Raw genomic sequence first — 16,021 nt, forward strand, 5'->3', positions numbered from 1 at the left:
GTCTGAGATTCAAGTAATGATAAGCTGGGGCAGGGACCATTGGCCACTGACAGCCTCCTGCTCAGTTTCAATGTCCTAGGTTCCCCAGTGCTTTCCTGACACTGCCCAGGGTTAACGTTGGACCTAAAGGGCAGCAATATTGGACACATCAACACTAATCTGTGCCTGAGGCACGCCTTGAGCCCACGACCTGTGGCTCCACAGGTGAGGGTTCTAGTAACTAGCCAGGCTACAGCTTAGGAGGCCAGTATTTGGTAAGAGGGAGGTCCACCTTCAACGTCAGTGCCACAGTCTCACCTGCAGTAGCTTTTCATCATCGAGTCCAATGAAGACCGTTCCGTCAATCTGGTTGGGTTTCAGTGTCACCCAGTTGAGGAGGGGCATCCGAAACTTGGTTTTAATAGGCTGCTTCACCTTCAGACCTGCAGGGTTAGAAAGTTAATCTATTAAATTGTGCACATTGGGTTGATTGCATTAGTCAAACAGGGTGGACCATGTGAGGTTGCAATCTCCCACCCCGAGGCAGTGCGAGGCCACAGGTGACCCAGACGCTGCCACAGAACTGCAAGACGACAGCGCTGGCAACAGACTGTAGATGACCTGAACTTCATGCACTCCAACAGGAAGGCATGGACTCTCCTTGGCCATCTTGGTTCAGCTGCCCCTGTATCTTGGTTCAGCTGCCCCTGTATCTTGGTTCAGCTGCCCCTGTATCTTGATTCAGCTGCCCCTGCCCAGTACCCCCCTCCCCCCCCCCCCAAGGTGGCAGCAAATGCTGCAGCTTCTTGCCTGCTGGCAAACCTGAAGGTCGCCACTTCCAAAGAAGCCCGACAAGAAGTGGGATGGAGCTTGACAAAGTCCAACTCCTCTTCACCATCCTCAAGCTGCCTTTCTAATCCATACACTCCAGTTGATGTAGACAAAGGCCTGTCCTCTATTAAAGGTGGGAAAGCAGCAGGAGTTGATGGGATTTACCCAGAATTTCTGAACCTTGGCCCCCAAGGACGCAATTGGCTGGCTGCTTTTCTCACATCCATTGTAGAGGAATTATCCCTAAGGCCTGGAGAGAGTCTAAGGTCATCGCCATCCTCAAGCCTGGGAAACCTGCTGATGATCCAGCTGGTTACCGACCCATCCCCCTCTTGTGTACATCCTACAAGCTGTTTGAACACCTCCTGCTTGCTTGGATCTCTCCATTGCTAGAACCTGTTCTGCCCAGAGACCTGGTAGAAGCTGCTCAGATCAAGTCCTTGCCCTCACTACCAATATAGAGGCTGGCTTCCAACGTGCCCTGAAAACTGGTGTTGCTCTCATCGATCTGTCATCAGCTTATGACACCTTGTGGAGACATGGTCTGTTGCTGGAAACTTCCAGAATCTTGAAGTTCCAAACCACCATGCATGCCCTCTCATCCATCCTCAGCAACCGTAGATTTAGGGTCTTGCTTGGGGATCAGACCAACTCTGTCAGGACCCTGACAGGCCTCCCCCAGGGCTCTGTCCTAGCTCCCCTACTCTCCAACATCTATGTGGGTGACGTGCCAACTACCTGGTCCAGGAAGTTTGCATATGCAGATGACCTTGCCCCTGCCGACCAGGGAGCTGCCCTGAGGATATCAGCAGGGTGCTAACCCAAGACTTGAAGGGGTTGGAGGAGTACATCACCTTCTGGCGACTTCGCCCCAACCCATCCAAGACAACTGTCACTGCCTTTCCCCTCAGCAGTCAGCTGGACAATGCAGTCCGAGTGTCCTTCTGTGGTGAGCCGGTGAAGAATGAGGAATTCCCCAAGTACCTCGGAGTCACCCTGGACCGCACCCTCACCTATCGTGAACACCTGAACACTAGCATAATAAACTGAAAACAAGGGTCAACAACATCAGGAAACTTACAGGCAACAGCTGGGGATCCAATGCACACACCCTCCGTACCGCAAGCTTAGCCCTAGTCTACTCAACAGCCGAGTTTTGCTCAACAGCTTGGGCTAATAGCTGCTACACCGAACGAGTTGACCCTGTCCTTAACTCTGCAATGCGGGTCATCACAGGGACGTTTAAGTCAACACCTTTGCAGTGGCTCCCTGTCCTCTCTCACACCGCCCTTCCCAGCAAACGCAGAAGGGAGAGGATGTTGACAGATTGGTGCACCATCGAGACTAACCCTGACCTTCTCATCCACGCCGACTTGAACAATCTGCCCAACATGCCCCTGATGTCCCGCAAACCCTTCTGGTCTTCAGCTAAATCCCTGAAAGACTTTGACCCCAAGACTAAGTGGCGCAGAGCCTGGAAAGATGACAACACGACGCCAAGATGCCCAGATGAGAGGTCATCACAGACCCCACGGTGAAACTACCAGGATTTGACCTCCATCGCAAGCAATGGCAAACCCTGAACAGGATCCGCACCCTCCATGCAAGAACAGCCCTTCACCTGCACAAGTGGGGGATGACTGCGGATATCCAGACCAGACCATCCCACACATGGTGAATGACTGCTCACTGAGGCTTTTCCAAGGCCATCCACCCAGTAACTGATGCTGCCCTGGCCTGGATGTCTACCCTTGACCTACAACTTTAGGCTGTGCACGCCATACGCAAGAAGAAGAAGAAAGTTCATGAGGTCAGCAGCTTGGACAACCTTGGCCAGTCACATCACAGCCACACTAAACCCCAAGCCTCTTGGGAATTATTCACTCATAAAGAGGGAGGTATATAGAACAGCTTTAATAAGAAAGGCTTCAAAATCTAATAACAAGAATAAGCCTGGCATCATAATTCAGATTCCTCCAGTCGAGGTAGTTTGGTGACATTACTTGCTGAAGCAAGAGTAATTGTCAAATAAATTTGCTAATCCATTGCAGAGAATGTTCGGTCAAAAACAGATATGCAAACCACAAAAAGCTGGAGTATTTCAGTGAGTCAGGCAGCATCTCGGGAGAAAAGGAATAGGTGACCATTTGGGTCGAGACCCTTCTCCAGGCTTATCTGTGTGCATGGGCACACTTTTAATGATATCAATTCTGTCACCAGCTTCATCAATTTCAGTGCAACTGCAATGATTTTATTTGTGTGTGTAGCTATATATATATTTTTTAACACACACACATATATACACATGCATGTATGTATACATATATATATATATATATATATATATATATATATACACATATATGCGTGTGTACTTAACTTTTTTTTGTTTATGATATTGTTTACAGTGTACTATGTTTACATATTCTGTAGTGCTGCTGCAAGTAAGAATTTCATTGTTCTGTCTGGGACATATGACAATAAAACACTCTTGACTCTTGATTCAATTCTTTATCATACAATACATTTCAATTCATAAGCGATAACATATAAGGAGGGTTCTAAAGATGAAATAAATCAGTGTTCAGTTCCACAAGATGACTACTTGTGTGTCAAACTACTGCACGTAAGATGCTAACTTCTTTGGAACTGTGGGCTGTTCAAGGATCTTGTAAAGCCCAGAGTACAGACAGGCCCTGGCTGCCCTGGGGATGCTGGGAGCTTGGTGTACTGCCCACAGTGGTCAGCTCATGTCCATGGGGATGGCAGGTCATGCTGTAGTATCACATGTAGCAGAACTGCCACGGTTAAAGCACGACAGACTGGAGAGCCATGGTGTACAAGACCCCTCACCTGGTGTAGCTGGGACATGTGTGGTACAAGTACTCGTGTGGATCTTTGCACAGGTGTGACAAAGCGTGTAAACGGCAGGTGGATGTGTTTGTCACACTCTGTTTGGACACATTCCACCCTGGCCTGCAGAGACAGAGCAGGGATTTTGATTTCTAGACCACTGGGATCTCTTCTGGGGTAGGGGTGACCTGTACAAAAGGGACGGGTTACACCTTAACAGCAGGGGGGCCAACATTCTGGCAGGCAGGTTTGCTAGTGCTACACTTGTGGGTTTAAACTAAGTAGTGGGGGGAGGGGTTGAAAAATTGGGAGTATAAAGATGGAGTTAAAGGGGAAGCGAATATAGGAAAATCTGCAAAAGACTCTCGAATAAATGGGAAGGAAAGTTCTAGATGGGATAAGAGAGGAAGGTCATGGCCAATGGTGACCGGTGTGAGAGGGGAGGTGAATACCGAAGTTAAAGTGTTGTATTTGAATGCGCGTAGTATAAAAAATAAAGTGGATGAGCTTGAAACTCAGTTAGACATTGGCAAGTATGATGTTGTGGGAATTACAGAGACATGGCTAAAAGAGGACCAGGGCTGGGAACTGAATATTCAGGTATATACGACCTATTGAAAAGACAGACAGGTGGGCAAGAGGGGGTGGGGTCGCTCTGTTGGTTAGTCCCTTGCAAGGGGTGACATAGAATTGGGAGATGTAGAATCAGTATGGATAGAAATGAGGAATTGTAAGGGCAAGAAGACTCTAATGGGAGGTATCTACAGGCCTGGACATAGGGTGCAACTTCAATCAAGAGTTAAAATTGGCATGTAGCAAATGTAATGCTACGGTGGTTATGGGAGATTTCAACATGCAGGTAGACTGGGAAAATCAGGATGGTACTGGACCCCAGGAAGGGGAGTTTGTGGAGTGCCTCCGAGATGGATTCTTAGAGCAGCTTGTACTGAAGCCTACCAGGGAGATGGCAATTCTAGATTTAGTGTTGTGTAATGAACCTGATTTGATAAGGGAACTCAAGGTAAAAGAGACATTAGGAGGCAGTGATCATAATATGATAAGTTTTAATCTACAAATTGAGAGAGAGAAGGGAAAATCGGAAAGTGTCAGTATTACAGTATAGCAAAGGGGATTATAGAGGCATGAGGCAGGTGCAGGCCAGATTTGACTGGAAGGAGACCCAGCAAGGAAGACGGTGGAACAGCAATGGCAGGTATTCCTGGGAATAATGCAGAAGTTGCAGGATCAATTCATCCCAAAGAGGAGGAAAGATTCTAAGGGGAGTAAGAGGCACCCGTGGCTGACGAGGGAAGGCAAGGACAGCATAAAAATAAAAGAGAAGAAGTATAACATAGCAAAGAAGAGCGGGAAGCCAGAGGATTGGGACTCTTTTAAAGAGCAACAGAAGATAACTAAAAAGGCAATATGGGGAGAAAAGATGAGATATGAAGGTAAACTAGCCAATAATATAAAGAAGGATAGTAAAAGTTTCTATAGGTATGTGAAGAGAAAAAAAAATAGTTAAGGCAAATGTGAGTCCCTTGAAGACAGAAGCAGGTGAATTTATTATGGGGAACAAGGAAATGGCAGATGAGTTGAACCGGTACTTTGGATCTGTATTCACTAAGGAAGATACAAACAATCTCCCAAATGTTTTGGTGCCCAGAGATCCTAAGGTGAAGGAGGAACTGAAGGAAATTCACATTAGGCAGGAAATGGTGTTGGGTAGACTGATGGCTGATAAATCCCCAGGGCCTGATGGTCTGCATCCCAGGGTACTTAAGGAGGTGGCTCTAGAAATCGTGGACGCATTGGTGATCATTTTCCAATGTTCCATAGATTCAGGATCAGTTCCTGTGGATTGGAGGATAGCTGATGTTATCCCACTTTTTAAGAAAGGAGGGAGAGAGAAAATAGGAAATTATAGACCAGTTAGTCTGATATCAGTGGTGGGGAAGATGCTGGAGTCAATTATAAAAGACGAAATTGCAGAACATTTGGATAGCAGTAACAGGATCGTTCCAAGTCAGCATGGATTTATGAAGGGGAAATCATGCTTGACTAATCTGGATTTTTTTGAGGATGTAAGTAGGAAAATGGACAAGGGAGAGCCAGTGGATGTGGTGTACCTGTAATTTCAGAAAGCATTCGACAAGGTCCCACATAGGAGATTAGTGGGCAAAATTAGACCACATGGTATTGGGGGTACGGTACTGACATGGATAGAAAATTGGTTGACAGACAGAAAGCAAAGAGTGGGGATAAATCAGTTCCTTTCAGAATGGAAGGCAGTGACTAGTGGGGTTCCGCAAGGCTCGGTGCTGGGACCGCAGCTATTTACAATATACATTAATGACTTGGATGAAGGGATTAAAAGTAACATTAGCAAATTTGCAGATGACACAAAGCTGGGTGGCAGTGTGAACTGTGAGGAAGATGTTATGAGGTTGCAGGGTGACTTGGACAGGTTGTGTGAGTGGGCAGATGCATGGCAGATGCAGTTTAATGTGGATAAATGTGAGGTTATCCACTTTGGTGGTAAGAATAGAAAGGCAGATTATTATCTGAATGGTGTCAAGTTAGGAAAAGGGGACGTACAACGTGATCTGGGTATCCTAGTACATCAGTCACTGAAAGGAAGCATGCAGGTACAGCAGGCAGTGAAGAAAGCCAATGAAATGTTGGCCTTTATAACAAGAGGAGTTGAGTCTCGGAGCAAACAGGTCCTTCTGCAGTTGTACAGGGCTCTAGTGAGACCGCACCTGGAGTACTGTGTGCAGTTTTGGTCTCCAAATTTGAGGAAGGATATTCTTGCTATTGAGGGCGTGCAGCGTAGGTTTACTAGGTTAAATCCCGGAATGGCGGGACTGTCGTATGTTGAAAGACTGGAGCGACTAGGCTTGTATACACTGGAATTTAGAAAGATGAGAGGGGATCTTATCGAAACGTATAAGATTATTAAGGGATTGGGCACATTAGAGGCAGGACACATGTTCCCAATGTTGGGGGAGTCCAGAACCAGGGGCCACAGTTTAAGAATAAGGGGTAGGCCTTTTAGAACAGAGATGAGGAAAAACCTTCTCAGTCAGAGAGATGTAAATCTGTGGAATTCTCTGCCTCAGAAGGCAGTGGAGGACAATTCTCTGAATGCATTCAAGAGAGAGCTAGATAGAGCTCGTAAAGATAGCGGAGTCAGGAGGTATGGGGAGAAGGCAGGAACGGGGTACTGATTGAGAATGATCAGCCATGATCACATTGAATGGCGGTGCTGGCTCGAAGGGCCGAATGGCCTACTCCTGCACCTATTGTCTATAGTCTATTGTTAACCCGTACAAAATGATGCAGGTTACACAGACTATCCATGGGAGGGGTTCTTGCAAGAGCACGTCCACTTCTCACTCAGTACACTGGCACACATGGTCAGAGAACTGTCTAGGTACACAACACCTAAAGAGCTACAAGACTCGGGCCAACGTGATGCCTTGCCTAACCTGTCAACAGCAAGCACCACAGAGCTGTGCAACACTGGGCAGCCATTCATGACTGCAAGCGGACCCAGTCTCACTGGCGCTCGAGGCAGGGGACTGCACTGAGTGAGTGAGCCCTGTGTGTGAATCAGGTACACTGGTCTATAGGGTTGCCAACTTCCTCAGTCCCAAATAAGGGACAAAAGGTGACTTCACTGCCCTGCGCCACATGTGACCTCACCCAGCCAGCGGCCACGTGCTCCCGCTGCACCAATGGCGGACGCTCGGGCCGGGAGGCAGGTTGCTATGCAACCTCCGTCAGGCGACGCCCGGACCTCTAGACCGACACTGCCCGGGCCAACAGTGTCCGGGCCTAAAATGTCAGGGCCTACATCGTCCCCTGGGCCTAATTCTGGACAAGGGCGGTCCCATATGGGACAAACCAATATACGGGATGGCCCGGCTAATACGGGACAGTTGGCAACCCTATGGCCGAGCACCCTGGCAAGCACCACAGAGCAGTGCAACACTGGGCAGCTATTCATGACTGCAAGCAGACCCAGTCTTAAATATACTTGGACCATCTCGTAAATCTCCCTACTGTTTCTGGATCTCACCATCTCCATCACAGGAGACAGATTAGTGACTGACATCTACTACAAACCCACTGACTCGCACAGCTATCTGGACTACACTTCTTCCCACCCTGTCTCCTGCAAAAGGTCTATCCCTTACTCCCAATTCCTCCGTCTACGCCCCATCTGCGCCCGGGATGAGGTGTTTCACACTAGGGCATCAGAGATGTCCTCATTCTTTAGGAAACGGAGCTTCCCCTCCTCCATTATAGATGAGGCTCTCACTAGGGCCTCCTCTATATCCCGCAGCTCCGCTCTTGCTCCCTCTCCCCCCATTCGTAACAAGAACAGAATCCCCCTTGTTCTCACCTTCCACCCCATCAGCCAACGTATCCAACAAATTATCCTCCAACATTTCCGTCACCTCCAACGGGATCCCACTACTGGCCACATCTTCCCATCTCCTCCCCTTTCTGCTTTCCGCAGAGACTGTTCCCTCTGTAACTCCCTGGTCAACTCATCCCTTCCTACCCAAACTACCCCTTCCCCAGGCACTTTCCCCTGCAACCGCAGGAGATGCAACACCTGTCCCTTTACCTCCCCCCTCGACTCCATCCAAGGACCTAAATAGTCTTTCCAGGTGAGACAGAGGTTCACCTAGAAACATAGAAAATAGGTGCAGGAGGAGGTCATTTGGCCCTTCGAGCCAGACCTGCACTTCCTCCAACCTCATCTATTGTATCCGGTGTTCCAGATATCAACTTCGAGACCAAACGCAGACTCGGCGATCGTTTTATTCAATACCTTCGCTCAGTTCGCCTTAAGCAACCTGATCTCCCAGTGGCTCAGCACTTCAACTCCCCCTCCCACTCCCAATCTGACCTTTCTGTCATGGGCCTCCTCCAGTGTCATAGTGAGGCCCATCACAAATTGGAGGAACAGCACCTCATATTTCGCTTGGGCAGCTTACAGCCCAGTGGTATGAACATTGACTTCTCTAACTATAGATAGTTCCTCTGTCCCTCTCTTCCCCTCCCCCTTCCCAGATCTCCCACTGTCTTCCTGTCTCCATCTATATCCTTTCTTTGCCCCGTCCCCCCCCACATCAGTCTGAAGAAGAGTCTCGACCTGAAATGTTACCCATTCCTTCTCTCCAGAGATGCTGCCTGACCTGCTGAGTTACTCCAGCATTTTGTGATACCTCCAGATTCAGGGGCAGCTGTTATCAGCTTCCCAGCTGTTAGCAGGCAACTGATCCATCCTACCACAACCAGAGTGCAGTGCTGAACAACTATCAGTGGTCACTGCACCATTAGTGTTCACTATATATCTGTGGTCACCACACCATCGCAGGTCACCACATCATCAGTGATGGCTATTGGTGGTCACCTCATTACTAGTGGTCACTACAGAGTCAGTGGTCACCACACCATCAGTGATCACCATCAGTGGTCACTACACCATCACAGGTCACCACACCATCACTGATCACCATTGGTGGTCACCTCACTATTAATGGTCACTAGACCATTAGTGTTCACTATATATCAGTGATCACCACACCATCAGTGATCACCATTGGTGGTCACTTCACTATTAATGGTCACTAGAGAGTCAGTGGTCACTACACCATCAGAGGTCACCACACCATCAGTGATCACCATCATTGGTCACTACAGCATCGGTGGACCTGACATCAGTGGAATGGAATGAAATACTTTATTGTCACATGTAACAAGTCACAGTGACATTCTTTGCTTGCACACCCAAGGTATGCAAATAGTCACCACTTAAAGGGCGCTGACAAAGTTACAAAGTACCACCGCCGGCTCCTCCGATGTTCTCTCCCCTCCCCTTCTCCACCCACTCCCCCCTCCCAGCGATCCCTACGCCCCCTCACGGCGGTCTCCCCACAACAGCTCCTCCATTGCTGTCCCCCCCACCCCTCCTCAGGTGGGTGGCCCTTACCTGAGTTCATCTTGGTCGCTGTATTGAAGGCGCCTGGAGGGGGAGGGGGAGGGGGTGCTCCAGGAGGGTGGGCACCGAGAGGGGGTGGGGGAGGAGGCGGTGGGGGGATACCCACCCCAGGCAGCCCAGGGGGTGGGGGTGGGGGCGGTGCAGGTGCTGCTGCTGTGGACGCAGGCCCTCCGGGCAGTGGGGGAGGGGCTGGGGGTGGGGCGATGGTGGTCGCTGGTGATGGGGTGGGAGGTGGGGGTGGGGGAGGTGATCCAGCAGTGGCTGCATCTGTAATGTCACCCTTCAAAGCTGGCATTGGAGAAACATCTGTAAAACACAAAAACACAGGCTGTGGTTACAAGGCATAGCAATGGGTGACACAGTGAGATATTGCTGCAAGATGGAGACATAGAAGACATTTTAACTCTAGCTGGCTGAAGAATAGTCTCGACACAACGTCTCCCATTCCTTCTCACCAGAGATGCTGTCTTGTTGACTTATTCCAGCGTTTAGTGACTATCCTCCGTCTTGAAGCCCTCCTTTTCTTCCTCGACCGCCGCTACATTGACAACTACATTGGTGCTACCTCTTGTACCCAGGCAGAACTCACTGACTTCATACATTTCATCACTAATTTCAATCCTGCTCTTAAATATACTTGGACCATCTCCGACATCTCCATACCGTTTCTGGATGTCACCATCTCCATCACAGGAGACAGACTAGTGACCGATATCTACTACAAACCCACTGACTCCCACAGCTATCTGGACTACACTTCTTCCTACCCTGTCCGTAACTCCATGGTCCACTCGCCCCTTCCGACCCAAACCACCCCCTCCCCAGCTACTTTCCCCTGCAACCGCAGGAGATGCAACACCTGTCCCTTTACACCCCCCCCCCCCCCTCTCGACTCCATACAAGGACCCAAATAGTCTTTCTAGGTGAGGCAGAGGTTCACCTGCACCTCCTCCAACCTCATCTATTGTATCTGCTGTTCCAGATGTCAACTTCTCTACATCGGCGAGACCAAACACAGGCTCGGCAAACTTTTCGCTCAACACCTCCGCTCAGTCCGCCTTAACCAACCTGATTTCCCGGTGGCTGACTCAACTCCCCCTCCCACTCCCAGTCTGACCTTTCTATCATGGGCCTCCTCCATTGTCATAGTGAGACCCAGCGTAAATTGAAGGAACAGCACCTCATATTTCGCTTGGGCAGCTTACAGCCCAGGGAATGAACATTGACTTCTCTAACTTTAGATAGCTCCTCTGTCCCTCTCTTTCCCCTCCCCCTTCCCAGTTCTCCCACTGCCTTCCTGTCTCCTCCTACATCCTATCTTTGTTCCGTCCCTTTCCCTGACATCAGTCTGAAGAAGGGTCTCGACCCGAAACGTCATCCATTCCTTCTGTCCCGAGATGCTGCCTGACCCGCTGAGTTACTCCAGCATTGTGTGTCTACCTTCAATTTGAACCAGCATCTGCAGTTATTTTCCTGCATAACTCTCTTTGGCAGTCACCCGTGTATGACGTCACGATGGGAACCCGTGACCCGTGTATGTCGTCCGCGCAGTTGAGGCCCGTTGATCGAATTCGTGGGCTACAACCCCCTCGGGCATCGCGGTGCACACACCCCCACACACCCACCCCCACACACCACACTCCCACACACCCACCCCCACACACACACTCCCACACACCCACCCCCACACACCCACCCCCACACACCCACCCCCACCCCCACACACCACACCCCCACACACCCACCCCCACACACACCCCCCCACACACACACCCCCACACACCCACCCCCACACACACCCCCACACACCACACCCCCACACACCCACCCCCACACACCCACCCCCACACACCACACCCCCACACACCCACCCCCACACACACTCCCACACACCCACCCCCACACACACACTCCCACACACACACTCCCACACACCCACCCCCACACACCCACCCCCACACACCCACCCCCACACACACACCCCCACACACACACACCCACACACCCACCCCCACACACCACACCCCCACACCCCCACCCCCACACACACCCCCACACACACACTGCCACACACACACCCCCACACACCCACCCCCACACACCACACCCCCACACACCCACCCCCACACACACACCCCCACACACCCACCCCCACACACCCACCCCCACACACACCCCCACACACCCACCCCCACACCCACCCCCACACACACCCCCACACACACACTCCCACACACACCCCCACACACACACTCCCACACACCACACCCCCACACACACACTCGCACACACCCACCCCCACACACACTCCCACACACACACCCCCACACACACCCCCCCACACACACTCCCACACACCCACCCCCACACACCCACTCCCACACACCCCCACACACACCCCCCCACACACACACCCCACACACCCACTCCCACACACCCACCCCCACACATACTGCGGCCACTCTCCTACTTCTCCTCCTCCCACTCCGACATCTTGTGCGTGCCCCCCGCCGCCGTGCTGACCTCTGGGAGATGCAGTTGCCGCTCGGAGGGGGGCGGCATCCGCCCGAGTGACGGGATTGGCGCCAAATGAGGGGGGTGACAAAAGCGCCTGGGGGGGGGGTGTGGAGTGGGTGAGGGGAGGATGGAGTGGGTGGGGGGGAGAGGGTTTGGGTGAGGGGGGATGGAGTGGGTGAGGGGAGGGAAGGGGGATTGAGGGGGGGAGTGGTGAAGGGGGGAAAGGAGGGGGAGGGGGGATGGAGTGGGGGAGGAGAGATGGTGGGTATGGGGGGGGCGGGGTGGGTGGAGGGAAGGGGGATGGAGTGGGTGAGTGGGGGGGAGGGAGGGGGAGAGGGATGGAGTGGTTCAGTGGGGGGGAAGGAGGGGGGTGGAGTGGGTGAGGGGGGAGGGGGATGAAGTTGGGGGAATGGAGTGGGTGAGTGGGGGAAGGAGGGGGATGGAGTGGGTGAGGGGGGACGGATGGTGTGGGTGAGGGAGGGGGAGGGAGGGATGGAATGGGTGAGTGGGGGGAGGGAGGGGGCGGCGTGGGTGAGTGGGGAGAGAGGGAGGGTGGGATGGAGTGGGTGGGGGGAAGGGAGGGAGGGGGGATGGAGTGGGTGAGGGGAGATGGAGTGGGTGAGGGAGAGGGAATGGAGTGGGTGAGTGGTGGGGAGGTTGGAGTGGGTGAGGGTGAGTGGGGGGAGGGGGGATTGAGTTTTTGGGAAGGGGGATCAAGTGGGTGAGTGGTGGGGAGGGAGGGGGTGGAGTGGTTGAAGGGGGAGGGGGTGGAGTGGGTGAATGGGGGGGGGTGGAGTGGGTGAGTGGGGTGGAGTACTGGAGTGCCCCTAAGAGTGGAGGGGCGGGGTAAGGGGGGTTGAAGGGGCATGGTGGGTGAGGAGGGGTGATGGAGGGGCATTGAGGGTGGATGGAGTGGGTGAGTGGAGGGGAGGGGTGAAGGGGAGGGGTGAAGGGGAGGGGTGAAGGGGAGGGGGAGGGTGGAGGGGAGGGGGGGAGGGGAGGGGAGGGGGAGAGGGGGGAGGGGTGGGGGAGGGATGGGGGAGGGGGGGAGAGTGTAGGAGGGGGTGCTGCACCAATGCAGGAGCGGTTTGGACCCAACTTGGGTCCACTTGGTCTAGTAGATGCTAAAAGTTTAGTTTAGTTTCAAGAAACAGCAGGAAACAAGCCCTTTGACCCACAGAGTCCACACCGACCATTGATCACCCATTCAGATTATCCCATTTTCTTATCCACTTCCTCCACATTAATGGAAATTTTTCGGAGGCCGATTAACCTACAAATCTGCACGTCTTTAGGATGTGAGAGAAAACCGGAGCACCCGGAGATGTTGGGAACTATAGGCCAGTGAGTTTAACATCTGTCGTTGGAAAATTACTAGAGTGTATTCTGAGGGATAGGATATACAGACATTTGGATGGACAAGGGATGATTAAGAATAGTCAGCATGGTTTTGTACATCTCACAAATCTGATTGATTTTTTTGAAGATGTGACTAAAAAAGTCAATAAGGGCAGAGCTGTAGATGTTGTGTACATGGATTTCAGTAAGGCATTTGACAAAGTTCCGTACGGCAGGCTGCTCTGGAAGGTTAGATCGCATGGGATCCAAGGAGAGATAGCTGAATGGAGAGAAAATTGGCTTAATGGAAGGAAGTGATGGTGGAAGGTTGCTTCTCAGACTGGAGGCCTGTGACTAGTGGTGTGCCTCAGAGTTCAGTTACTGTTTGTCATCTACATCAATTTGGATGAGAACATACATGGCAAGGTTAGCAAGTATGGGTGGTTTTGCAGATAGTGAAGATGGTTGTGAAAAATTACAGCAGGATCTTGATTGATTGGCCAAGTAGGCTAAGGAATAGTTGATGGAATTTAATACAGAGAAATGTGAGGTGTTACATTTTGGGACGTCTAACAAGGGCAGGACCTACACAGTGAATTGTAGGCCTCTGGGGAGTGTTGTAGAACAGAGGGATCTAGGAGTGCAGGTGCATGGTTCCCTAAAGGTAGGTAGATCAGGTGGTCAAAAAGGCGTTTGGCACATTGGCCTTCATAAGTCACATTATTGAGTATAGAAGTTGGGAGGCCATGTTGTAATTGTACAAGACGTTGTTGAGACCGCATTAAGAGTATTGTGTTCACTTCTGGGCACCATGTTATAGGAAAGAGATTGTCAAGCTGGAAAGGGTACAGAGAAGATTTATGAGGATGTTGCCAGGACTACTCTATGACTCTAGAGGGTCTGAGCTATGAGTAGGCCGGGACTATTCCATGGAACGCAAGAGGATGAGGGGTGATCTTATAGAGGTGTTCAAAATCATGAGAGGAATAGATCGGGTAGATGCAGTCTCTTGCCCAGAGTAGGTGAATCATGGACCAGAGGACTAGTGTAGGTTTAAGGTGAAGGGGAAAAGATTTAATAGGAAACTGAGGTTTTTCACACAAAGGGTAGTTGGTGTATGGAACAATCTGCCAGAGGAGGTAGTTGAGGCTGGGACTATCCCAACATTTAAGAAACAGTTAAGGTACATGGATAGGACAGGTTTGGAGGGATGTGGACCAAGTGCTGGCAGGTCGGACTAGTGTAGCTGGGACATGTTGGTCGGTGTGGGCAAGTTGGGCCAAGGGGCCGGTTTCCACGCTGTATCACTCTCTGACTATGAGACCTGGAGGAAACCCACACAGTCACAGGGAGAACATGCAAACTCCACACAGACAGAACCAGAGGTGAGGATCGGATGCGAATGGTATGTTAGCATTCATAGCAAGAGGATTTGAGTATAGGAGCAGGGAGGTTCTGCTGCAGTTGTACAGGGCCTTGGTGAGACCCCACCTGGAGTATTGTGTACAGTTTTGGTCTCCTAATCTGAGGAAAGACATTCTAGCCTTAGAGGGAGTACAGAGAAGGTTCACCAGATTGATCCCTGGAATGGCAGGACTTTCATATGAAGAAAGACTGGATAGACTAGGCTTATAATTGCTGGAATTTAGAAGACTGAGGGGGGATCTTATATAAACATATAAAATTCTTAAGGGGTTGGAGAGGCTAGATCTGGGAAGATTGTTCCCGATGTTGGGGAAGTCCAGAACCAGGGGTCACAGCTTAAGGATAAGGGGGAAGTCTTTAGGACCGAGATGAGAAAACATTTCTTTACACAGAGAGTGGTGAGTCTGTGGAATTCACTGCCACAGAAGGTAGTTGAGGCCAGTTCATTGGCTATATTTAAGAGGGAGTTAGATGTGGCCCTTGTGGCTAAAGGGATCAGGGGATATGGAGAGAAGGCAGGTACAGGTTACTGACCTGGATGATCAGCCATGATCATATTGAATGGCGGTGCAGGTTCGAAGGGCCGAATGGCCTACTCTTGCACCTATTTTCTATGTTTCTATGTCTCACTGTGAAGCAGCAGCTCCACCCACTGCTCCACTGTGCCATCCTTATCATCTGTGTTTACTCCTTTCTCCTGTTATGCGACATCTAGCTCACCCAGTCGGGTCTCTGACCAGAGATGAGAGTGCCTCAAAACTGACCAACCCCCACTCCACTCCCCGCCACCCCCAACCACAGTCTCAACCCAATGCCTTGTCTGCAGGTTGGTCTGACCATCCTTACTCAGTCCACTTCCCCTGCCCCTGGCCCTCTCTCCACCAGGCCATCAATATTAGCTGCAACATTCACCGTCCCGAGCTGCTGCTGCCGGCCTTGTTGCTCCATTGTGCGAGGCATTATCTGCTGTGTGTGAGAGAACACTGTTGCCTGGCCACACTTTCAATGCACTGCTGAATGGTGGAGTAGTTTGACAGGTTTACTGGCAGCACCTCAGGA

The 16,021-nt window shown here is 51.1% G+C and overlaps 1 protein-coding gene across 8 annotated transcripts in view; it reads right to left on the reverse strand.

The window, feature by feature from the left end:
- The window catches only part of LOC144607793 (formin-like protein 1), a 324,601-nt gene that overhangs the window by 69,661 nt on the left and 238,919 nt on the right, over positions 1-16,021 (reverse strand). For all 8 annotated transcript variants that reach the window (XR_013549141.1, XM_078424874.1, XM_078424872.1 and 5 more), the window contains 2 exons: positions 9,674-9,988; positions 298-422 (listed from right to left, as the gene is read on the reverse strand). Coding sequence is in view for 7 of the 8 variants with exons in the window: in XM_078424874.1 (XP_078281000.1) it covers positions 298-422; positions 9,674-9,988 (440 nt within the window). In the remaining variant the exon portion in view is untranslated. The remainder of the gene's footprint in view (positions 1-297; positions 423-9,673; positions 9,989-16,021) is intronic.

This window comes from Rhinoraja longicauda, chromosome 29 (assembly GCF_053455715.1).
Source record: "Rhinoraja longicauda isolate Sanriku21f chromosome 29, sRhiLon1.1, whole genome shotgun sequence".
Taxonomy (NCBI): Eukaryota; Metazoa; Chordata; class Chondrichthyes; order Rajiformes; family Arhynchobatidae; genus Rhinoraja; species Rhinoraja longicauda.